General features: G+C 37.5%; 1 protein-coding gene across 2 annotated transcripts in view; it reads right to left on the bottom strand.

Moving 5' to 3' along the window:
• The window catches only part of LOC117904432 (probable cyclic nucleotide-gated ion channel 20, chloroplastic), a 90267-nt gene that overhangs the window by 49203 nt on the left and 15946 nt on the right, over positions 1–25118 (bottom strand). For both annotated transcript variants that reach the window (XM_034817022.1, XM_034817021.1), the window contains exons 4-6: positions 15835–15933; positions 6394–6531; positions 3227–3475 (exon numbers count right to left, since the gene is read on the bottom strand). In XM_034817022.1, coding sequence (XP_034672913.1) covers positions 3227–3475; positions 6394–6531; positions 15835–15933 — 486 coding nt within the window. The remainder of the gene's footprint in view (positions 1–3226; positions 3476–6393; positions 6532–15834; positions 15934–25118) is intronic.

Genomic DNA, 25118 nt, shown 5'->3' with positions numbered 1-25118 from the left:
CATGTAAACAATAAGCCATTTTCGAAAGCTTTATGATGGGAACAAGTATAAGCTACTTCCTCTAAAGTTGCTGCATCCCACACCCTGAAAAAACTGTAAGCTTATTTTTAAACCAACAAACTTAAGGTTACAAATCCCTATTTTTTTACATGTTTTTCTTTTTCCATTTTGTACCAAAACAAAGGCCTCAAAGAATAAAACAAAGCAAGACTTAGCCAAAGAAAAGAATAAGTAAGAAATAAAGCATCTTGTTGCAGATCTTATGCTCTTCACCACTGAAGGTAGGGAAGATGTTGAAAAATCAATTTTCCTAAAAGCTTAAGCTTACGGGATTTGGGCCCACAATGTATATCATGCTCTCCAACCACCTCCCTCATATCTAGCCTCCATTTTTGGGCATACATGATGGGCTTAATAAATTAGGGAAATAAACATGTGTTGGTGAGGTTTGAACACTTGACTTCCTACCAAACAAGGCTCTAATACCATGTTGAACAACAAATTTTCCTAAAAGCTTAAACTTATAAGATTTGGCCACATACTGTATATCATGCTCTCCAAGAGAAGATTCTATATACAACCACAGGACTAGCCCTAAGTAATGGGTTACACCAATTTTTTTAAGTGTCCACTTGGATAAATACTCTTTATCTATTAAAAGAAAAAAATCAGATATGAGGTTTCCCATGGAGAATGAAAACAGCAAGCTCTTTCCCTCTTATGATGCTGATAAATCCCTCTTAAAACTGATCAACAGAAACTGCACAAGATCCATCTCTAATTTCCAATGCCACTCCTCTCTCTCCACTTCTTATGATCTTATCTCTTCATTTTCACCAACAACCTCTATGGAGAACAATTTGTCTTTCCCAGGTTTGATCTGGCCTTCAAGAAATCCTTTTAAACACGAATCAGGAAAGGTAAGATTTGGATGGAAGAAGGAAACTGAGACAAAATTGAAATTTGAGAAGGATTGTTTAGATGGAAGGAGAAAATCAATAGAGTTGTAGAGATGTGAAGATAGAAGAAGGAAATGAAGAGGTGAGATGAGCGTTTAGATGGAAGAACAAAAGCAAGACAGTGATTGGAACATGAAGATGGAAGAAGGTAAAGAATATAGCACTAGAAGCATCAGATGAGCTTGGCAAAGAACAGAAAATCTTTTTGGTGTTTCTATTTTTTTTATTACATGGTCTGGTGGCAACAGTGTTGCTGTTAATTTCTCAAGCAATAAAAATGAGGTGCTAAAATGGTTTCATAAGATGACTCAGATTATTTACTCTTAGTTGTTGTGCCTTTGCCAAACACTTGAGGACACCAGGTTGCACTTGAAGTGAGCCAAACCCTATACTGAAGGGCTTCTACCAACCTTCATAGAAAGGGAAAAAGAAAACCAGACCCTCCACATCATTTTATGGACCCTGGAAAAAGCTATAGATGATATTACCACCATGAGTTAGTCAACACCAATCACAGTGGCAAAAGACCATCCAGGTTGCTGAAACACATCCAAAAAGATAAAAATTCACTTTTGTTGCTGACACTGAATGGGTTAAAGACCCTTAAATAAGTCACAGATCAACATCAAAAAGCACTAGTAGATAAAACAGAGAAGTTGGACTACATGGAAGCATCAAAACCTCAAGATATCAATTGTCAAGTTCAACTGCTTTAAGGGGCCTCTCGTCTTATCACATTGAATCCTAGGTTGTACTGGCTCTATACCAAGCTGAAATAGAATTCAAAAAAATTAGTTCAAAGGGAAAAGCAGGAGGACGAGGGTAAAAGAAGAATGACAGAAAACAAACAAGAGAAACTTGGTTCTTTTTGGTTGGATGTTGTTCTAATTCAAGGGCTGCAAAAATCTTATATGCTTAGCAATTTAGCACCATTCTAATAATTAGGTAATTTTAAAAATGTTAGGAAATTTCAGAATATTCCAGAAAATTTCTTTTAAATTCTTGTTTCCTCGCCTTCAGGGTATACCATGGCTCAATCAAAACAGTGGATTTGAAGACAAAATTATAAATGAATGCACCAGTCTCAAGGGCCTGGATTTCATTTAAATGAAAGATCCTTGAATGCAGGCATCTGTGTGTGTATGTAGATAGGAGAGTTTCTTGGGAGATTCAGTTAAGCATTGATAACAATAGGGCCACATCCTTCTCACTGTATGAGGAAGTTTTGGAAAGAACAACCTTTCTGCTATCACTTTTGTTTGTTCTTTAAGAGCTCTTGAAATCTTGACTTCCCCTTCAGGATGAAGAGGGCTAGTTTTAATGTTTTAATTTAGCTTTTGGAAAATTCTCAATAATATTTATGTTTTTCGTATGAATCAAAGTGATATTCTCAGTCAAACATAAGGTGCCTTTGCTAGGAAGCTTTTGTGATGCTGATTTCAATTTTTCCTACAAGAAAATTTCTTCATATTATAAGAGAAAAGTCTATTACTATACACACACACAACAATTATTGTAGCCTTTCCATGGAAAGGATATGAATCAAACCACATCATTCAACAAAGCTCTCAAACTCATGGAAAACTGGGTTTGCAAGATGGTGGTAAGAGATATGCACCTTTCTAGCTTAGCAGTTTCTGTTTTTTCAAGCAACACAGCAATCAAAGAAAAAATGTAAATTTTAAAGTTGTAAAGCCCAACCTACTTTACATGGCATGTCCAAATTCATGAACTTGTACCTAAAAGTTCATGAATTCACTAAAGCAGTATACAGGACTTAGGTCCACAATAGTGTGGACGAACCTCCATCTACCCTATTATATCTGGTAGTGTTTGCATGGAGATCTATTTTTTCTCTACATATTTAGTTATATTTACTCTTTTAAAATCATACAATGTAATAAAAAAAGTGACAAACATTTTTAATGGTCAAATTGCACCTCCTAAATTACTGAATCAACTTTGGCCACAATATGAGATTGCGATATTCCTCGACAGAGTTGTAGTTTTACTTTATTTTGATTAACTCACATAAATTGTTTATTGAATATTGAATTATGCTTGCATTCCCTCCTTTATAGAAGGTAATAATTCTTGTTGAAGAGGTATCATGGACACTTCAACAACTAAACATTTGTAAAGATGCATAACCAAACAATTAGGATATAATCTAGAGGAACTTCCAGAAACAGAAAGAAATGGAAAACTGAGGAAAAGAAAGAATAGCTCAATAAAAAGCTTTCTATGTAATAATGACCTCCACCCACCTGTAAGCCAAAGAGGTACCAGAATGACCCCACAACATGACCAGACAACACAAAAGTGAGAAGATTTATAACAAAATTCGCCCATGCTGACTCAAATATGAAGCCACTTGGAGACTGACCAGCAAGGAAAGGTAGAAACCTGTACAACCTGGGAATGTACTGAACAAGAACTACTGTGCGCAAAAGATTCTTTGCATAATTTGCCCCAGATGTTCCCAAGGACATGGGTAGGACCAGCAAAATCATGATCTGCAGTCAATTGAAGGAAATTATTTATGATGAGCTTGTACTTGCTATTATCAGTGTATGACAACATATTGATGCAGTGATACAGATAACTATTTCATGAAATATTATACAAAACTAAGTTGGAGATGCATATCACATGCAATGTTATGCAAGCAATTATATGTTAAAGAATAAATAAATCAAGAATGTTATAAAATACACGTCCAAACAATAAATAAATCAAGAACATTATTACATACACTTTCACAGGCACTTGCACATACACAACTGGATAAGTCATTTTCTGGCCCCCACTACACAAACGGAATATAATAATAAAGCTTCTTCCAATAACTACTTTACATGGTTAGGAATGTCAGAAATCTCCATGGGCCTGCTCCTGGTTCTATCAAAGTTCTCTGACCTTATTGAACTCAACCAACATTTTAATAAACTCCACGGTATTATTTCTAAAGCAAAGCTAATGTTAACCAAAAAAAAAGGGGATTGGGGAGGGGGGAGATTTCCAAAAGATATTTTAGTAGTCCAAGAATTTGAATTTTTCACTCCTATGTCAAAGACTCTAGGCCGTGGGACTGTTTGTCTATGGTGAAGATTTTAGGGATTAATGCCTTCTTGTGGAAGGGGATGCACCCAATCTCATATCTTGAGGAAGAAGAGTGCTTGCAAATAGGATCCTTGGATTTGCAAAATCTTTGATATCTTAATAGAGATGGGATGCTCACAGCACTGATGCCCCAAGCAAACAACTACCTAACGGATATATTGGCAGAGCATGGAGCCTCTTTGTTCCAAATTTTCCTTGTGGATTCTGTCGGAGGGTTTGTGAACTTATTAAATTTCAAACTCTTTTTTGAACTTTGGTTTGTGATTTCTCGATTTTCCTTAAAAAATAGCTCATCCTCCATTTTTGTATTTTTTTTAGTAACAAAATTTTTGTTTCCTATTTAAAAAAAATGGCAATAATTTTAATTCCTAAATGCCAATGGTTAATCTCAATAGTCTTTTTAGCGGTCAACTAGTTTTCCTTCTATCCTCTTTACTTTTTTTCTTCTTTTTTTGCAAAGAGAATAGTATCAACAGTTGTGGTCGACTTCAAGCTGCTCGAGAGTTGAATTTGTTTTGAGGTATGTATGTATTGGAAGTATTATGGTATGTTACGAATGAAATGGAAAATCGTGAACATGTGGAAAAATGAAGCAAAAAGGGGTAAACATTCAAACATTCTGTTAGGGGCGTTCAAATGTCCTCCTAAGGGAGGTTCAAACGTCCTGCCGAGGGAGGTTCAAACATCCTCTTAATAGATGTTCAAGCATCTAAACAAAGTTCAAACGCCCCCTTGTGAGCGGTTTGAATGCTAACTCCTCTAAATTATTTTTTAAACATGATTTTAAGGTTTTTATCAGATTTTTTGGTAAATTATCTTATAGAAAACCTTCTCCAAATAACCAATTAGGGTTTTAACATAAAAACCAAATCTTTAAGACTATGATGGTATGCACGCAATCTCGTAGCCATTGTTTTAGCCTAGCATTCCTAACTCTCAAGAGCTTTCAAAAACTTGTCTTAGAAGTCCTTTTGATAGAATGGCATGGTGCATCAAACCACTAGCCTATGCATGGGGTTCAAGTAATCCATTAAGGAACATAAGGTGTCAAATCATGGAAGTGAAAGAAAAGTGCAAATGTTGATCAATATAAGAATCTTGGGAGTAAGTGCGTTCAAATTAGGTAAAATTATGTACCTTCTTTTTATATTTATTATAATGTAACATCTGTAAAGTTTTTAGGAGACTTTGTAAGTGATTTTTCCATGTATATATGATGTCACTTTGTGCCAACTGTTTTTCCATTATCTTTTACTTATTTAATTGATAATTTAGAAATTTTGAATATAACTTAAAAATTGGTATACATAATGTTTGGACTACCTATTCATTCCTTCCCGCTCACCCCCCTTTAGGTGGTTCTATAATTAAGAATAAACTTTTAATTGGTATCAAAGCAAGTTAAATTTTCAGAAAACATATTTTTGCAATTCCTCCTATTTGATTCTTGAATTATAGAACCACAGAGAGTTAGATCTTTCATCAATTATCCTCTACTTGAGTTAGATCTTCCATCACTTAACCTATACATTTTTATGGGAATAGACTACCCTCACTAGCAAGTCAAAATGGCATTTTTCCTAAAAATGCAAGGAGAGAGTGTTTGGAACACAGTGGAATCTGGGTGGTTACCTCTTGTATCTGTGGAGAAGAATGGATTCTTTTCACAAGCAATGGAAGTCCAATCTTGATTTTCATTTAGATTAAGACTCCTTTTAAGATCAAAGATGGAGAAAAAAAATCTAGAAAATAGATCCCCAACCATGAATGCGATCAAAAGATACAAAGGGTTTTTGCACGACAGGCGCAAGAAGCTCGTCTCTTAACTCTTAGTAGAACATTTTTAACATCAATGATAAAATAAACAAAAGTACCAAGTTGTGTGAGAAAAATTAAGAGAAACAATTGCTCACAAAACCTTCTTGTTCAGTCTATCAATAAATGGTCCATCAAAAACTCGCAGACATTTATTAATGTGAAGTAAAAGAAAGATAAATTTAAAATCAAAAACTAAAAGTTACATGTACATCCTTCAATTTAGTAATTAATGTTTCAATCTCTCAAATTAATTAAAAGCTATGTGAAAAACAAACATCAGCATAGATCCTCTTTGAAAAACCAAAGTCAATTTCAAGATTTCTATCTATTTATAACACTATGTGAACATATTGAGCATATGGATCTTAAAACTTCAAACAAAAGGATGTCAAAGAAAAAACATCACCATGCACAAAGTAACAATCAATTGACTTAGAGCAAAAGCAAAAGGAGGTCAAGAAGAAAACATCAGCATGTAAGAGAAAATACTCACTTGAGGAAGCGGTAAAACAATAAATAAATCAATTAAAAAATATCCACAAAGGTAATGGATAGCAATTTTCTTTGGATGGTCAACTAGGTCGCCAGCACCAACCACTCTAGACTCTGGAGCAACATAGGCAAGCCTAAACTGCAGAATACAAATTGGATACATCAGTCATGCTTAAGTTTACAGAATTCCATTCGAAGACATTGAAATAGACAATAATACCATATTAAACACCAAATGATACAAAATGATTTCAGACACTTGGTTTTTCACTAGCAGTTGAAATCCATTTCCCTGCATAGTCCTGTTTCCAGGGTTTTCAGATGATAATACACAGGTAACAGCCCTAAGCTTTGGCAGTTTTGCATGAATTGAACATGCATAATATTTAAACGAAGAAAAAAGCTAATGCACTGTTCCATAATGTGTTGATTAGCCTAAAATGAGTATGATATTCTTATTCTGAAGAAAATATTGATGTTTCTTCAACTTTCTGCCCATTCTGAAGAAAGTATGATTTTCTTCAACTTATTCTGAAGAAAATATTGATTATGTTTTCCGAACTGTGAATAGGCTTCAGCATATGAGGAATTCCTACAATATGCAGTATATGACAATATTACAGCTGTAGGAAAAAGAGATTCATATCACAAGGATCAAAATTAGTGTCATAATCATAACATTTTCCTTTGTTGCTCCAAATCCCAGTGTTAATACCCCACCATATCACTGATATCATCAACATAGCACCAAGGAAAAGTAAATAAAAATCCACTTTGTTTCTGAAATAAAAAAATAAAAAATAAAATCATTGCATAAATCTTCAAAAAAAAAAAAAAAAATTAGCAGTTTTCATCTTTTGTTGCTAAAGTACTATTTTACACGAGGGTGAGCTTGGTTTTGGAATCTCAAGGTCCATCCTTTGGTGGATAATGTCATAAGATGCTTCAAATGAGCCTCCCCATGGGTTTATATAGAGCCCAGGAAGCTTCTAGAGACTCCTGGAGCCAATTACACTTAGCCATTAGTGGGAAGAGTGTGGAAGATTCTAAAGATGCCTAGAGAAGTCCACACATCTCTACACTATGGTGGAAGGCATGAGAGGAGTCCAAGGCTTTCTAGAGAATTCTAGGAATCTCTTGTATATTCTTGTACATAGGATTGTACATAGAATTGTGTAGGGTATTCTAGAATCTTCTTGATTTGTAAGGAACCCTCCAACGTTCCAGAGAGTTCCATTGGTGCCTATAAATAGGTGAGGGCCTCATTTGGCCAAGGAACCACCCAAGAACCTAACCGACCAAGCAAGTAAGTTCTCAAAGCACTTGTAAAGTTTCCTTTGAGCAATAAAAGCTTCATTCTTTAAGAGTCGCCTATTACACCTTCTAAAGCTTCCGAGTCGTGAGCATCTTAGCCTAGCAAGCTAAGCATTGAGGAGTAAGGCTGACTTAGCAAGATCAAGGGTCTTGACTTGTCCGAAGTGCCGCACGAGCTTAGGAGAAGACTAAGTCCGTGACAATAAGGTAACTTCCAAAACAATTTGAAAAGCGCGTTTGGAGGCTTCAAATCCCTCTTTAACTTCACCTAAATAGGTGGCATTGCAAAATCCTCTCCCGTGAGGAATTAGGAAGACATGTGTTGCCCTCCCTAAGCCTCACCACCAAAACACTGTCAATGCAACTGCACCACCACCACCACTGCAGCAACTATGACCAATCACTGTGCTGCCCCCTTGCAAACAATACACCCATTACCAAATCAATTTGCATCTCCACCATCCCATGCCACTAATTTTCAATGAAATATAACATACTTATCCAAACAAACATACGAATTTTAAGAATCCATTTGAGATTGATTCTAGACCCTCTTAGAATCACTTTTCTTATAATTTTTCATCAAAGTAAAAGAAACATGATTATCAAAGAATCCCACCCACTTTAGAAGCCATTTTGAGAAGTAAGAAAGAGGTAGCTTTTCAAAAGTGATATTCCAAGAATTAGGATATCTTTTTTAATTATATTTTAGTTATCCAAAATAACCTCAAATAATTTGCGAAAATACCAACTTCAAGCAAATACTGAATTTTAAATAGAATATCAGCAACTAGTCAATGAGTTTTTTTCTTTTATTTTTTCATTACTAATATTATTATTTCATATTGTACATAATAAATAAGTACTACATTATATTATTAAATATTTATATTAAATTATATCATAACTTATATTATAGATCAAATATATGTAATTATTTTAAATCTATTAAATATTTGATTTAATTTTATTATATAAAATAATATTACCTTAGATTATATTTTTTTTTTCCCCAAAATTTGATATTTTAGATCAAATTTTTTTTATATTAAGATTAATTATTGATCGTCCAATATCACAATAAATGAATTATTTAAGAAACAATATTATTGTAACTTTAGTAAGAATATGACGAGGGAAAGCCTTTTAAAGTTTATTCAAGGAGGAAAGGGAAGACCTAAGTAAACTTTAAGTAGGATTGATATTAATTAGAATTGGTATTTTTTGGAGTCTAATTAGGATTAGCTAGTTAAGTTGTAATATAATTAGAATTTGAGTCATGATAGGTTATTAGAGTCCTAGTAGACTTTAGATTTCTTAGAGAAGCCTATAAATAGGCTAATCAATGGAAATCAAAGGGATTAATTGATATTAATAATATTATATTTTCTTTTATTGCAAGGTTGCAACCCTCAATGGTAAGACTCCATTGATTTTCTTTTAGGTGAGACTCCTAGAAGGCCTTAGTGAGACTCTAAGGTTTCTGATCTTTTCTTCATTGTTTTTTTTCTTTCTCTCAATTTCTTATATTATATTTTTCTCTACCATAAAATTTATTTATCGCTCCTCTCCTTACACCCTAAAAATAAAACCCTAGCCCACCTACCCAGTGTAGGCAACCATCCTAGGGTTGTCCTACATCAGAATATGATTTTGAATGTTGATTGAGACTCTTTTATTGTAATACTTGTTAGGATTTATACTTGATATTACTTGTCCTCAAAATGTAAAATAAAAAACTATTATCATAAATATGAATTGCTTGGATCCAGGTAAAATAGAATAATGAAAGCACTTTATTAAACAAAAAAATGATTGTTTTTAATAGCAGAGGAATCTTCCATGGCCGAGCCCTTCAGACTCTCCATAGGAACCCAAACCTCGGGATGTTAACCACGCCAGCCACAACCAACACTAGGTAATCCAAGGCTTTCAACCAGTTGCAAGAATCGAACCTAAGACCGTGTGCCTCTACCACACATCCTAGCATTCTCGTTGACCAATTAAGGCTCCTTGATGGGCTAAAAAGAAAAAAGAAAAAAAATGAAAATATTAGGAATTGGTTCTTATATGGTAGAATGATTTATTTAAAAGTTGATTTTTATATCAGAATGAGGGAAATTGATTATGTTGAGTTACCAAATTACCAAATGTTTAAGCTATTAAAAATTTGGTCCACAATATATATCAAGCTCAAATTTTGAACATTAGCATTTTGGTCACTACACATTTTCCCAACAATTTAAACATCCAATATTGAATGCTTAAATGATACTTTTGAAACTCATAACACATTTAAAACCATAGTCTACCAAATGCTCAACTACATTATGTCACAATTGATTATTCTTTTGGCATAACTAAAAGTGGTTTTTATAAAAGTTTCAGCAATACGAAACTAACCCCTAAACCAAGGATTTTCATTTCCTTTCCACTTAATTTGCCCAAAAATTCAAGTTTGTTTCCCAATCATACATTCCCTACTTACCATAACCAAGCAAACAAAGATAGGGAGTTTAAATCCTTTCCTTTCAGTTTCCTTCCAAAAACTCAAATATCTTCTTCTCACCATTACTTTATTTCTCACCTGTACTTTATTTCTCTCTAGTTTGGCACCTTGACAGAGTACCAGAATGTTTTCTAGTCCTAATCCTAATCAATAATCGCTAAATAACCTTGTCTATGAGTAATAAACTAGCCTGAAAGATTAGTTTTGGAATAACTATGCTAGGATTTTTGGTGCTCAACTGACAAGTTCTGATCCTTCTTAAACACAGAGTTGTAACCGGATATTTGAACTGTGAAAAGAGAGAAAAGGGAGAATCCCTAATTTTTGTTATTAAAAACTATTAATAATACACATTGGACTTGGGTATATATATACATGCTAGTGGGACCCACAATACAATAAGGAAAAAAAAAAAAAGTAAATAACTGAAATAACTGTACACTATCTAACACTCCCCCTCAAGCTGGAGCATATATGTTATATGCACCAAGCTTGTTACAAATGTATTTAATTCTAGGACCTCTAAGAGATTTAGTAGAAATATCCGCTAGTTGATCATTTGAATTGACAAAACTAGTCGTCACACATCCTGATGCGATCTTCTCTCTAATGAAGTGACAGTCAACTTCAATGTGTTTGGTCCTTTCATGGAAGACTGGATTTGATGCAATATGCAAAGCGGTTTGGTTGTCACAAATGAGCTTCATCTGTTCATCCTTTCCAAATCTCAACTCCCGAAGAAGATGTTTCAGCCATATGAGTTCACATGTTGCCAGAGCCATAGCTCGATACTCGATTTCAGCACTAAATCTGGCCACTACATCTTGTTTCTTACTCTTCCAGGATATTAGGTTACCTCCAATAAAAACACAATACCCGGAAGTGGAACGTCTATCTGTGGGTGAGTCAACCCAATCTGCATCTGTGTAACCAACAACCTGGGTATGACCTCTGTTCTCGTACAACACACCTTGACCTGGTGAGCTTTTGATATATCAAAGAATGCGGATTACAGCATCCCAATGGCTATCACATGGTGACTGTAGGAATTAACTAACAACACTTACAAGAAAATAAATGTCTAGACGAGTAATGGTGAGGTAGTTCAGTTTACCTACAAGTCGCCGATATCTCCCAGGATCTCCTAAAGGCTCCCCCTGTCTTGGTATAAGTTTGACATTTGGATCCATAGGAGTGTCTACCGGTTTACAATCTAACATACCAGTTTCTTCCAAGATGTCTAAAGCATACTTCCTTTGGGAAAGAACCACACCGGAACTGGATTGAGCTATCTCAATCCCTAAGAAATACTTGAGTTTCCCCAAGTCTTTAGTCTGAAAGTGGGTGAAAAGGTGTTGCTTTAGTTTCTAAATATCATTCTGATCACTGCCTGTAATGACGATGTCGTCCACATAAACTACCAGATAAATACACTGCCCCGAAGAGTTATGATGATAGAAAACGGAATGGTCTGCTGTACTGCGAAACATGCCAAACTCCTAAACAACAGAACTAAAACGGCTAAACCATGCTCGAGGAGATTGTTTCAAGCCATATAGAGAACGGCGTAACCTGCAGACTAAACCAGACACCCCCTAAGCAACAAAACCAAGTGGTTGCTCCATATAAACTTCCTCAGCAAGATCCCAATGAAGGAAAACATTTTTAATATCTAACTGATAAAGAGGCCAAGAATGCATAGCAGCCATGGAGAACAATAGACGAACAGAAGCTATCTTGGCAACAGGAGAGAAAGTGTCACCATAATCAGAACCATAAACTTGAGTATAGCCTTTAGCAACTAAGCGGGCCTTAAGGCGATCAACCTGACCATCAGGGCCAACCTTAACTGTGTAGACCCAACGACAACCAATTGTAGATTTACCAGAGGGTAAAACAACAAGATCCCAAGTGTCATTGGAGTGTAAAGCAACCATTTCATCTACCATTGCCTGTCGCTAGCCTGGATGGGAAAGAGCCTCAGGGGTGCTCTTGGGAAGAGAAATAGAAGATATAGCAAAAACAAATGCAGAATAGGGTGAAGATAATCAATGGTAACTCAAAAAATTGTAAATGGGATGAGGATTACGAGTAGATTGATTACCTTTCCGAAGAGCAATGGGTAAGTCAGCGGAAGGAGGCAGAGCCAGGGCAGGAGAAGCCGAAGGGATAGGAAGTGAGTCAGCAGGTAGCTCGACCAAAAAAGGAGGAACAGTGACACGTGATGGCGATGATAAACCTGAAGTGGGCGAGAAGGCACTGCATCAGGTGGGGAGATAATGGAAAGGGGTAAGACTTCAGAAACAGAAAGAGACTCAGAGGTGGAGAAGAATGGTGAGTCCTCAAAGAAGGTGACATCAGCGGAGAGAAAGTAGCGATGAGTCTCAGAGGAATAACAATGATAACCCTTTTGAAGTCTGGAGTATTCCAAGAAGATATATTTTGTGGCTGTGGCAGAAAGTTTGTCCTATCCAGGAGTGAGAATATGAACAAAGCAAGTACAACCAAAAACACGAGGAGGAAGAAAGTAAAGTGGTTGGTCAAGGAAAAGAAGGGAATGAGGAATTTGATCGTGTGATACAGATGAGGGCATACGATTAATCAAATAACATGCTGTAAGAACAACGTCCCCCCAAAAACGAAAAGGAACATTACTATGGAGAAGGAGAGTACGAGTTGTCTCAACAGGATGTCGATTCTTACATTCCCTACCCCATTCTATTGAGGAGTATGAGCACAAGAAGACTGACGAAGGATCCCATGTTGGGACATAAATGAAGTAAATGGTGCAGAAAAATATTCCCGAGCATTGTCACTGCATAACACTCGAATAGAAACATTGAATTGTGTTTGAATTTCAGCATAAAACTTCTGGAAAATAGAGAATAACTCAGCTCGATTTTTCATTAAAAATAACCAAGTACATCTTGAATAATCATCAATGAAAGTGACAAAATACTGAAATCCTAAAGTAGACGCGGTCAGACAAGGACTCTAAACATCAGTGTGGACAAGTTCAAAAGGAGACTTTGCCCGATTATTCAAACGCTTTGGGAACGAGACACGAGTATGTTTCCCAAGTTGACAGGACTCACACGCAAGCGACGACAAAGATGAAAAACGAGGGACCATTTTCTGGAACTTGGATAGACTAGGGTGGCCCAAGCGACTGTGGATGAGGAGGGGAGCATCAGTGGAAATGCAAATTGCAGGAGTTGAAGGCGAGGTGAGGTGATAGAGACCTTAAGACTCACGTCCTATGCCAATCGTCTTCCCTATACTCCGGTCCTACAAGGTCACAAATTTATCAAAAAAAGTAATAGAGCAGTTAAGAGTACGAGTGATTTTGTTGATGGAGATAAGATTAAAGGAACACTCAGGAGTATAAAGGACAGAAGTGAGAGGTAGAGAAGGGAGAGGATGTGCCAAACCAATGCCTTTAGCCACATTTTGAGAACCATTAGCTAAGGTAACAGTAGGTGAGGCAGAGGTAGTAGTAATAGAAGAGAAAAGATCCTTATTACCAGATATGTGATCAGAAGCGCCAGAATCTAGAATCCAAGGTCCAAGAGAAGATGTGTGGGTAAGACAAGCAGAAGCATTACCAGTCTGGGCAACAGAAGTAATAGAAGCTAACTTGGTGGCCTGATAGCGAAGATAATCATCATACTTACTGTCACTGAGGGAAATACCCTGAGATGTGGAGGAGCTCGGAGGCTGAGGCGGCTAAGGATCAGATGACTGGGCCACGTGGGCAGTGCGGGGAGGTGGCCCATGTAACTGATAACACAGATCACGAGTGTGGCCAAGCTTATTGAAATAGGTGCAATGAGGACGTTGACCTCTACCTCAGTTACCACTGCGTCCTCCTCGAGAGTTAGTTTGAGAAACTAACACAGAAGAATCTGAAGTGTTATCAGATGGCACAGTCTGAGTGGAGGAGATATGGAGGAGGCGAGCAAACACATCATCCAAGGGTGGAACGGAGGAACTGTCAAGAATCTGATCGCGAACGGTCTCAAGATCTGGACAGAGGCCAATAAGCATAAGAACCATGAAGAACTTGTCAATCTGTGTTCGTTGATCCCCAACATCAGTAGTAAGAGGCATCACGGTCAAGAATTCCTCCTTAAGAGAGGCAATCTGGCCAATATAAGTAGATAAATCCATGTCTTATTGTCTGACATTGACAATAGAAGAAGCCACCTTATAAAGACGTTGGATATCATTCATATATAGCCCTTTCGCTTGATTCCAAAATTTAAAGCATGTTTTGTAGGCCCGAAGATGAAGCAGAATCTTAGGATCAACTGATTGCCATAACACACTACATAACTGTGCATCTATCTTCCTCCATTGTACTCTGTCAACCTCAGGGATATCCGCCTCCTGCGTAACAAGGTGATCCTCATAACCTTGACTCATAAACCAAAGCTCCACGAAGGCAGACCAGGACAAATAATTTTCACTACCAACCAATTTCTCCAAAGTAATCATAGGAGATCCAGATATAACAGAGAAAAAAAATGGAACTTTTAGTAGTCATATCTACTTATCTGAAGAACGAAATATGTTTGGATCGAAGAGAGCCCTAATACGGCTTCAAATCGCGGCTGAAAGAAGAAAAACCAAGGATCCACAGCTGTGAGAGACCAAATAGTAAAGAAAAACAAATGTGACACTACTGGAAGGGTAGAAGAACACTTCCTAAGACACGTGCAGAGCTCGGGGTGGAGAGGAAGTCACCGGAGGTCGCCGGGAAGGCTGTTTAGACGGCCGGCGGAGACAAAAACCCCAAAAAATGCACTTGTAGGGCTCGGATGGCACAAGCACAGATGGAGAGTGGCTAGACGGCGTCAGGCAAGGTTGGAGGTGGAAGCGCATTGCCGGAAAGTGCTCCACGCGCCGGGGCATGAGGTTCAGGCCGTCGGAGAAGAAACGCGCGTGGCTAGCGCATGACTGAGATTCTCCCTCCGGTGCTTTGACAAAACTTGAAGATCTCCTCCTTGCGCACCTGATGGTATGGTCAGTGTCGGAAAAGGACTTCGCCGAAAAAGACGCCGGCGGTGAGGGTTTTTTGGCGGCGATACGGTTGACCGAAAAGCTTTCGGAGATGGGGAAAGTGACCGGAATGAAACACGGTCACTAAAAGGTTTCCCATAATTGATTCACGGATAAACCGGAAATAATTAGGTTTTTTTTTTTTTTTTCTCCCTATGCTCTAATACCATGTGAAAAGAGAGAAAATGGAGAATCCCTAATTTTTGTTATTAAAAACTATTAATAATACACATTGGACTTGTGTATATATATACATGCTAGTGGGACCCACAATACAATAAGGAAAAAAAAAAAGGAAAAGTAAATAACTGAAATAACTGTACACTATCTAACATGAACCAAAGCCACCCAAGCACTACCATTCTTGCAATAGTAAACTCTCAGAGAAAAAGGGATCAAATTATCAATCTTTCAGTGAGCACCAATCAAGAAAAACAATGAAACGAAATTAACAACATAGAAGGAGCTTCTGTATATATGATCCAGATGACATAAACATAAGAATGATAATAATAACAATAAAGAGCTTCAAAAGAAAGAAGCAAAAGGCTAGTGCACCTGTAGAAGCATGTTCAACAAGTAAATGAAATCAGTCATGCTTCTGAATACCACAATTGTTTTTGTTAGGGGCATGTCAATAATTATGCACTTATTTTCCTGTTTTCAAAGACCAACAAACAATAATAATTAGATAGAAATAAATATGCTTAGAAAATCAAACAAGAATAAGATATATAAAAGAATCTCCTATTCATTGATGATACAAAAAGAAATGTCATCTATGATTATGTAAAGGATTTGGACCAATATGTCTTTTACAGCCAAAAATAAGGAACAAAGAATATAAAAGCATATAGAATCAGTCCGTAAACCAATCATATTATGTCTAAAATTTATTAAAAACAAGATCTAAAGTGTTTCAACCCATGAATAAGACACATGGACCAACACATAGAAATGTAGGAAAACTCTATACTATTACAAAAGAAAAAGCACACGTAAAATATTGAACAACCAATTTTCCTAAAATCTTAAGCTATTAGGATTTGGGCCCACAATGTATACCACACTCCAATACCCTCCCTCTTGTGTGGCTTCATACCCGCTATGGGCAGGTCATAGACCGTATGGTGGCAAAAAAAATCACATTTTTGTGATAAAAAAATAAAAAAAATAGATAGTGTAGAAAAACAGCTCAGATTATTCTTTGACTGACTTCTAGAAATTAAGGCTGAGATTTTTTTCTTATTTAAACATAATATTTTTGGGCAATCAAGGATAGGATCAGAATTAGGAAAATAAAGATTTATCTTTAACGTATTTCCATATATTATTACAACAGATTTCTAGGAGTTCCAGTTGTACATATTTTTTTCTTTTTCCTATATATTTTGTATCTATTCATATTATTATTTTTTTATTATAAATAAACACAAAATAAATTAAGGGGCAAAAAGCCACAAAGCATACAGGGAGTATACATAGCAGCCTAAACCAAAAAACACAAAAAACAAACAACCTCACCAGCCCTTAAGTAACCGCTAGCCACTCCAAAAAGCCTAAGAGCAAAGAAGACTCCTCTCCCATATACACCTTAGCCCAACTCCATAAATTACAAACAAAAGAATTTTTGAGTTTCTGTATAGTTAAAGAACCCCCCCTAAAAGCTAATTTATTCCTTTCCTTCCATACCGTCCAAAAAATATACAACAGAATGGAATTCCAGATCTTTTTCCTCTTTTTCCCCACAAAAGGGCCCCTCCAACTAAGTAACACCTCTTTGACTGTCTCTGGGAACACCCACTGAACCCCAAACAAGGCAACGACAATCTCCTAGAGGACTCTGACCACTATACAGTGTAAAAGAATGTGATTTACATTTTCCTCTTCACAACCACACAAAAAACAGCAATTAGGGAGCTGCCACCCCCATTTTTGAAGCCTATCCAAGGTGAGAATCTTCCCCCACGTGGCCTCCCAAGCAAAAAAAACAGCTTTGGTTGGGACCTTATCCACCCAAATGCACTTTTTCGGGAAGGCGAGGGCGTTGGGAGCAACCAGCAAATTATAAGCATCCCTAACCCCAAAAGTGCCATAACCCCCTCCTTTCCATAACACTGTATCTATTCATATTATAAAGCATCAGAAAAAGTCTTAATAAAACCTTTTATTCGGGTTTCTCCATGGCTGCACACATGGTATCAGACTCAGTTCCTTATTTATTTATTTTCTCTATTCTCCTCTTTTTTTCATCTAAAAGAACAGAGACTGCCATCAGGTGTTTTTTTTTCTAGCATACTCGCTGCTGCCCCTTCATATCAGCTCCACTCATTGTGTTGTTGTTTTTTTTTTTTTTTTTTTTTTTTTTTTTTTTTTTTTTTTTTTTTTTTTTTCTGTATTGCAATATTGTTTCTGCCCTGTTTCATGTTTTTTGCCGATTGTTTTTTCTTTCTCTTCTGTTGAGGAGCATTACAGCCTGATTCAACCTTATTTTTCTTTTCCCCTGTCTTGCTTTTGTAAACATGGCAAAACCTTCAAAACCCATTACCACAAACCCTCAAACTCCTTCACATAATGATAATCTTACCCTTGAAATCTCCACTGTGAAATCGAATGGAAAAAACTTCCTGGAGTGATCTAAATCAGCCAAAATCTCTTTGATGGGAAAAGGGAAATTTAAGTATGTCAGTGACACCTTACTTGCCCCAGTAGCTAGAGACCCAACTTATGAAGTTTGGGAAATTGAGAATTCCCTTGTTATGTCTTGGTTGATGCATTCTATGCAACCAAGGATAAGCAGAACTTATCTTCTTCTCCCTACAGCATGTGGTATCTGGATGACAATGAATAGGACATTTTCGAAGCTGGAATTTACGTCCTAAATCTTTCAGATTAAAAAGACAAATCCAGAAAACCAAGCAAGGAGCTTCAAGTATAACCGAGTATTTGAATATTCTCAAAGTATTGTTAATTGAATTGGACATGTACACTGCCTTAGACATGGAGTCACCAACTGATGCAAGGCGGGTAAAGGAGATGCTTGAATAGTAGAGAGTTTACTAATTTCTTTTGGGGCTTAATCTTGAATACCATCAGGTTTGTGATCATGTATTGGGGAAGGAACCTTTCCCTGATATGGATGAAGCATTCATGCTTGTAAGAGGTGAAGAAAGTCATAGGGAGTTAATGGGAAAAAAAGATGAAGATTCCAGCCTAGCTACAGAAACTTCTGCCCTCAAAACCAACGATACTAAAAGGGCTCTTGTTGCTGGACGACCCTGGAGTTTCAAGAGAAATGACCAACATGACAATAGGTGGTGTGGCTTTTGTAAGAAGCCGCACAATACTAGAGAAACTTGCTGGCAGCTTCATGGCAAACCTGGGAATGTGCCAAATCAAAAAGCGTAAAAGGGAAGTGTTACCTGTCCCTTTAATGTTGGACAAGCTAAACAGAAAACTGTGAACAATGGAGGACAAGAGGCCAAGCCTTTCATGAAGGAGCAATGGATTTACCACATTGTGTCATTAACCTATCAAAAAGTCAGTCCAATCCTTCCCCTACCATGTTTTAGCCAAGCAAGGTAATTTCAGAAATGCTCTCGGTGTCATTCCAGGTAATAAAGTCTCATGAATCATTGATTCAAGGACTTCTGACCATATGACCAATTGTTCTAATTTATTTACTTCATATTTTCCATGTTATGGGAACAAAAAAGTACATATTGTTGATGGTACATTATCATCAATAGCTGGAAAAGGGTTTATACCTATTTCAAAAAACTTGACCTTAAATTCCATTCTTCATGTTCCTAATTTGTCTTGTAATTTGTTTTTAGTTAATAAATTTTTTTTTTTGATAGGAAACCATGTAAGAATATAGTGATAGAAAAAGAAGTACACAAGGAGGATGAGGAATCCTCCCTCCAAAAAAAACTAAACAACATGAAAAAATAACAATACACTAGGCCGTCCCATTGGAACTATTGGAACTACACACTGATAGCCAATCAAGTTGTAATACGTTAAGGGGGGTGCCCTTAAAACCCGCTAAACAAAACGCCCGAAAGGACGCAAGGAAATGAATGGAATCCCAAAGATTCCCTGAATTCCTAGCCTTGTCCTCAAATATCCTAGCATTTCTTTCCTGCCACACAACCCAGATTAACGTTATACTCGCGTTTTGCCATAGAATTACCCCTCTCTTGGACTTGCCAAATCCTTTGTAATTGATGAACATTATGTCTGAAATGCTTTTCGGAGGAACCCAATCCATCTTGGCTAGCTGAAAAAGTCTGTGCCACAACCCCAACGTCACTGAACAATGGAGGAAGAGATGATCTGCTGATTCTCCTTGTTCCATACACAACTTACATATGTCAGGGCTAATAGCTTTGTGGGGTCTCCTCAGTTGTAGCAAGTCATTGGTATTCACCTTCTTATGTGCCACAAGCCAGACAAAGGCCTTAACTTTGAAAGGGACTTGAGATTTCCAAACTAACTTAGTGGGGAAAAATGGAGATGAATCAGGCATTTGGGACAGGGCTGTAAAGAAAGATTTGACTGTGAACAAACCTGAAGAACATAAGGACCATGATCTCGCGTCTGAAGCGGAAGTGGATAAGTTCATACAATCTAAAGAGTGCATGAGGCGTTCTAGATCTTCTATCTCAGAATCGGTTAGATTACGACGGAAATTAAAGTTCCATGAGAGAGGGCGAGACGAACCAAAGATTGAAGATATTGGAATATTTTTATCCATTACTACTCGAAATAGTCTTGGATATTGGTCTTTTAAAGTTTGGTCCCCCCACCACAAATCTTCCCAAAAGCAAATTCTTTCCCCATCTCCTACGATAAACCGAGTATACTTGGAAAAATCCTGAAAGCCTTGTGTTATGGCCTTCCAAGGACAGCGGTGTGACCATCTAACTATAGTATTGGCATCCCAACCATTTGAGTGTGTCCCGTATATGCTAAGAATGACCTGATGCCAAAGAGATGTACTCTCCCTAGGGAACCTCCACAACCATTTCCCTAGAAGAGCACGATTCCTTAAAGGAATCTTCCCAATCCCCAAACCCCCTATAACCCTCGGCTTGCACACTGCTTCCCACCTAACAAGATGATCTCTTTTACCTTCCCCAACCCTTGACCATAGAAAGTCCCTTTGCATCCTCTCGATTTTTGCAGCCACTGAAGCTGGAATCTTAAACAAAGAAAGGAAGTAGCTAGGGATATGGGAAAGGCAAGAGTGTAGGAGAGTTATCCTACCACCAAAAGATAAGTAAGCCTTTTGCCATCCGTCTAATCTCCTAGAGATTCTCTCAATCACTGGATCCCAGAATCCACAAGCAGTTGGGTTCCCTCCCAAAGGAAGACCCAGATAAAGAATGGGCCAATCTGAAGCCTTACAGTCAAGCAACAACGCTAACCTAGAAAGATGATTCTGATCAAGGTTGATGCCAAAAAGATTACTTTTGTCAAGATTGACCTTAAGCCCAGAGATTTGACCAAACACTAACAATAAACTCTTAAGAGTTTGCAATTCTTCCTCTCTAGGGTTAGCAAATAGGATAGTATCATCTGCGAATTGCAGATGGGTCACCCTACATCTATTTCTGCCTACCCTGAAGCCCTCCATCAAATTTCTTTCCTCAGCTTTCAACAACATTCTACTCAACACATCTGCAACAATAGTGAATAGGAAAGGAGATAAAGGGTCACCTTGTCTTAAGCCTCTAGCTGCCTTGACCCATCCTTTAGCATTACCGTTCACTAGAATAGCATAAGAGACCGACGACAGACAACCTCTCATCCAACTCCTCCATTTAGAACTAAAACCCTTCTTCTCCAACACGTGATCTAAGAAATCCCATTTCACATGGTCATAAGCCTTTTCAAAGTCTATCTTGAACACAACTCCCTCCTCCCCTGATCACTTTTTCTCGTCCACAATCTCATTGGCTATAAGAACCGCATCCAGAATTTGTCTCTCTTGAACAAAAGCACCTTGAGTGGAGTGGATGGTCTCTTGTAGAACTCCTCTTAGACGCCCTGACAATACTTTTGCTATTATCTTATAAAGACAAGTGATCAGACTGATAGGTCTCAAATCCGAAATCTTCTTTGACTGACTCTTTTTAGGCAAAAGGACTATGAAGGAAGCATTAGTGTTTTGATTAATAATCCCACTATTGTGAAATTCTGCAAACACCCTCACTAAGTCTTCCTTGATCACATCCCAACAGTCCTGAAATACTGCTATGGTGAAACCATCAGGTCCCGGCGCCTTATCCCTATCTAACTGAAAGATGGCATTAAAGATCTCTGCTTCGGCGAAAGGGGAATCCAACCTAGAAGCACTCTCTTCTGAAATAGGGGACCAATCAATACCTTCTACTCTCCATGACTCGCCAGGAGGACTCGAGTAGAGCTTTTTGAAATATAGTAATATCTCCTCTGTGATGCTCTCGGAACTGTCCAACACCAAACCTCTTTCATTCTCCAAGAATTTGATGAAGTTCTTGTTATGTCTCCCATTAGCCACTTTATGAAACAGCTTTGAGTTACAATCCCCCTCCTTAACCCATTTTATCTTAGCTTTTTGTTTCCAATGAATTTCTTCCCTTGAAATTAGCTCCTCTAACTCCCCTTTTCTTATAACTCTTTGAGCTGCAAGATCCGAAGAGAGAGCCCCTTCTTGTTCAATGGCATCCATGTTAGCTATTTCATCCAATATGGTTTTTTTCCTTTCCTTAAGCATTCCAAAAGTATTCTTATTCCAATCTTTCAATTTTGCCTTAACGAATTGTAACTTCCTCATGAACTTGTGACCTTCCCAACCATTTCCTTCAAATTCTCTCCACCAACTGCTAAAGCTCTCTTTGAAATTATGATGTTGCAACCACATATTCTCAAACCTAAAAGGTGTTGGTCCCCACTTGAACGGATTAGTATCCAAGACAATCGACCAGTGATCTGATGTCCATCTAGGAAGTACTTCTTAAAGGCTTTGAGGGAAGGAAAGCTCCCACTCATTTGAATAGAGAAACCGATCCAATCTCTTACACACCGGTGACTCCTGCATGTTTGACCAAGTAAAAGAGGCATTCCTTAATGGGGGATCATGTAATTCGCATTCTCTTATAAAACCATCAAAATCCCTCATGCTGGAAGTGATTCCAGATCCCCCCAGTTTTTCTGATCTTCTCCTTATAACATTGAAGTCACCTCCAACACACCATGAGGGATAAGTAAGGCCAAAAAGGTCTAACATCTCCACCCAAAACTCCTTCCTAATTGAGGGATTGTTTGGACCATAGACTGCAGACAACCACAATGGTCCGCTTCCATCCAACAAGAATTTGACTGAGACGGAAAAGGATCCTATTACCACCTCCTCACCTCTCATTTTTTTTGAGTCCCAAATGATCAAAATCCCTCCTGAAGCCCCGCACGCCAGAAGAATAGCCCACTCCTTATTCCTAACCGACCAGACACTACCTACAAACCTTTTGTCGCACACCTCTCTTTTTGTTTCCTGAAACATCACTACATCCGGATTCTGAAGCTGCAGAAAATCCTTAACCACCCTCCTCTTTGTCCTAGAACCCAACCCCCTTATATTCCAACTTATGATCTTCATAAAAACACCTCACTGCCCTTAAAACTCCAGACCATCTCCACCAAAGCCCAATTGCCTATGGCAGTTCTGTTGCTAAATTCTCATCTCATTGTTGTGAATTCCAGGATTTGGATTTGGGGAGGACAATTGGCAGTGCTAGAGAGATAATGGGTTGTACTACTTTGAGGATAAAAATCTCTCAGAAAGGCAAGCTTAAGTGGCAAATCAGTCTTCATCTGAACAAATTATGTTATGACATTTTAGATCAGGGCATCCCAACCTCTCTTATTTGCAATGTTTGTTTCCAAAGTTGTTAAAAAATAAACAAGTTTCAAAACTTTAGTGTGAATTTTGTGAACTTTCCAAACATCAAAGGGCTTAATACCTGCCACAACCATATGAAAATCTGCTCCTTTTGTCCTTGTGCACAATGATATATGGGGACCCTCGAGAGGAAACAACATTACACAAACATGATGATTTATCACTTTCATTGATGATCTCACATATTTGTGTTGGGTATACTTGTTAAAAGAAAAATTGGAGGTTGAGAGAGTGTTCAAAAACTTCCATGAATGATCCAAAACCAATTTGGAACAAAAATAAAAGTGTTACGGACTAATAATAGGAAAGAATACTATTCCTCTATCCTTGGTACATACCTTTCAGCAAATGCTATTGTTCACCACTCTTCTTGTATCAAAACACTCCAACAAAATGGAGTGGCAAAAAGAAAGAATTGACACCTTCTTGAAGTAGCCCAATCACTCATGTTCACAAATTGTGTCTCAAAATAGTTTTGTAACTACTTCTTATTTAACAAATAGGATGCCTTCTCGAGTCCTTGATTTTGTCACTCCTCTATCTACTTTTACTCAGTTTTACCCTACCATAAAATTATTCACTTTTCTTCCTCCAAGAATCTTTGGTTGCAAAACATTCATTCATGACCATGATACTCATTGTAGTAAGCTTAACCTTAAATCCATTAAATGTCTCTTCCAAGGATACTCACCAACCTAGAAATGGTACGAGTGTTATGATCCTATCACCAAAAAGATGTTTGCAAGTCTCGATGTCACCTTTTTTTAAAACCAACCATATTATGCCCACACTCACCTTTAGGGAGAGAATTCTAGTGGGAAAACATTCCTCTACCCGTCTCATGATCTGAGAGCATGCCTTTTATTCCTGTTCAGTCACCTGTTTGTTCTCCTATCCCCTCTTCACCTTCTTCACCTTCCTCACCTTTGTCGTCTTCTTGTCTAGAATGCCAACACAACAACTAAGGGAAGAAGGTTTACCAAAGCTTCATCTCAATCTAAGAGAACTAATTTGAGGAGGATAGAACAACCATCAGTCCACTAACAAGAACTTGAACCAATATCCATTGATCTAGAAGGCAAAGGCAATTCTTATTCTTCTCCTTTTGTCAATGATCTTGATTAGCTATTGCTCTTAGAAAAGGAACCCGGTCTTGTACACTTCATCCAATTTCAAATCTTGCATCCTAACATTGTCTCTCTCCTATAAAGCTTTTTTTGTCTAATATGTCCAGTGTAGTTGTTCCTAAGTTAGTGCAGGAAGCTCTCATTACACCTGAGTAGAAGAATGCAGTCATGGACGAAATTAGGGCACTTTAAAAAAATGGAACTTGGGATTTGGTGAAGCTACCAGAAGGAAAGTCTCATGTTGGATGTAAATGGGTTTTTTTGATGAAACACAAATCAAATGGGACTATTGATTGATTCAAGGCAAGATTGGTGACAAAGGGAAATACCCAGATATATGGAACTGACTATCAGGAGACATTTACACCAGCTGCCAAGATGAATACAGTGAGAGTTTTGCTATCTTTTGCGGCAAACTTAAATTGGCCTCTCCACCAACTTGATGTCAAAAATGCTTTTCTGTTTTGTGAACTTGAAGAAGAAATCTATATGCAATTACCATCTGGCTCTGAAGAAAATTATAGTGGAGAAAACGTGGGCAGGTTACGATGATCATTGTCTAGATTAAAATAATCTCCTTGGACTTGGTTTGATCGTTTTTCAAAGTCTATGAAGAAAGTAGGGTATCTACAAAGTCAGTCAAATCACACCATGTTTTTCAAATTTTCCAGGGAAGGTAAAACAACCATCTTAATAGTATATGTTGATGACATAATTTTGATAGGGGATAATGTGTTTGAAATTGATCACTTGAAAAAGGAACTTCC

This window comes from Vitis riparia, chromosome 17, assembly GCF_004353265.1.
Source record: "Vitis riparia cultivar Riparia Gloire de Montpellier isolate 1030 chromosome 17, EGFV_Vit.rip_1.0, whole genome shotgun sequence".
Lineage (NCBI taxonomy): Eukaryota > Viridiplantae > Streptophyta > Magnoliopsida > Vitales > Vitaceae > Vitis > Vitis riparia.
This window is presented reverse-complemented; position numbering and strand designations above follow the sequence as displayed.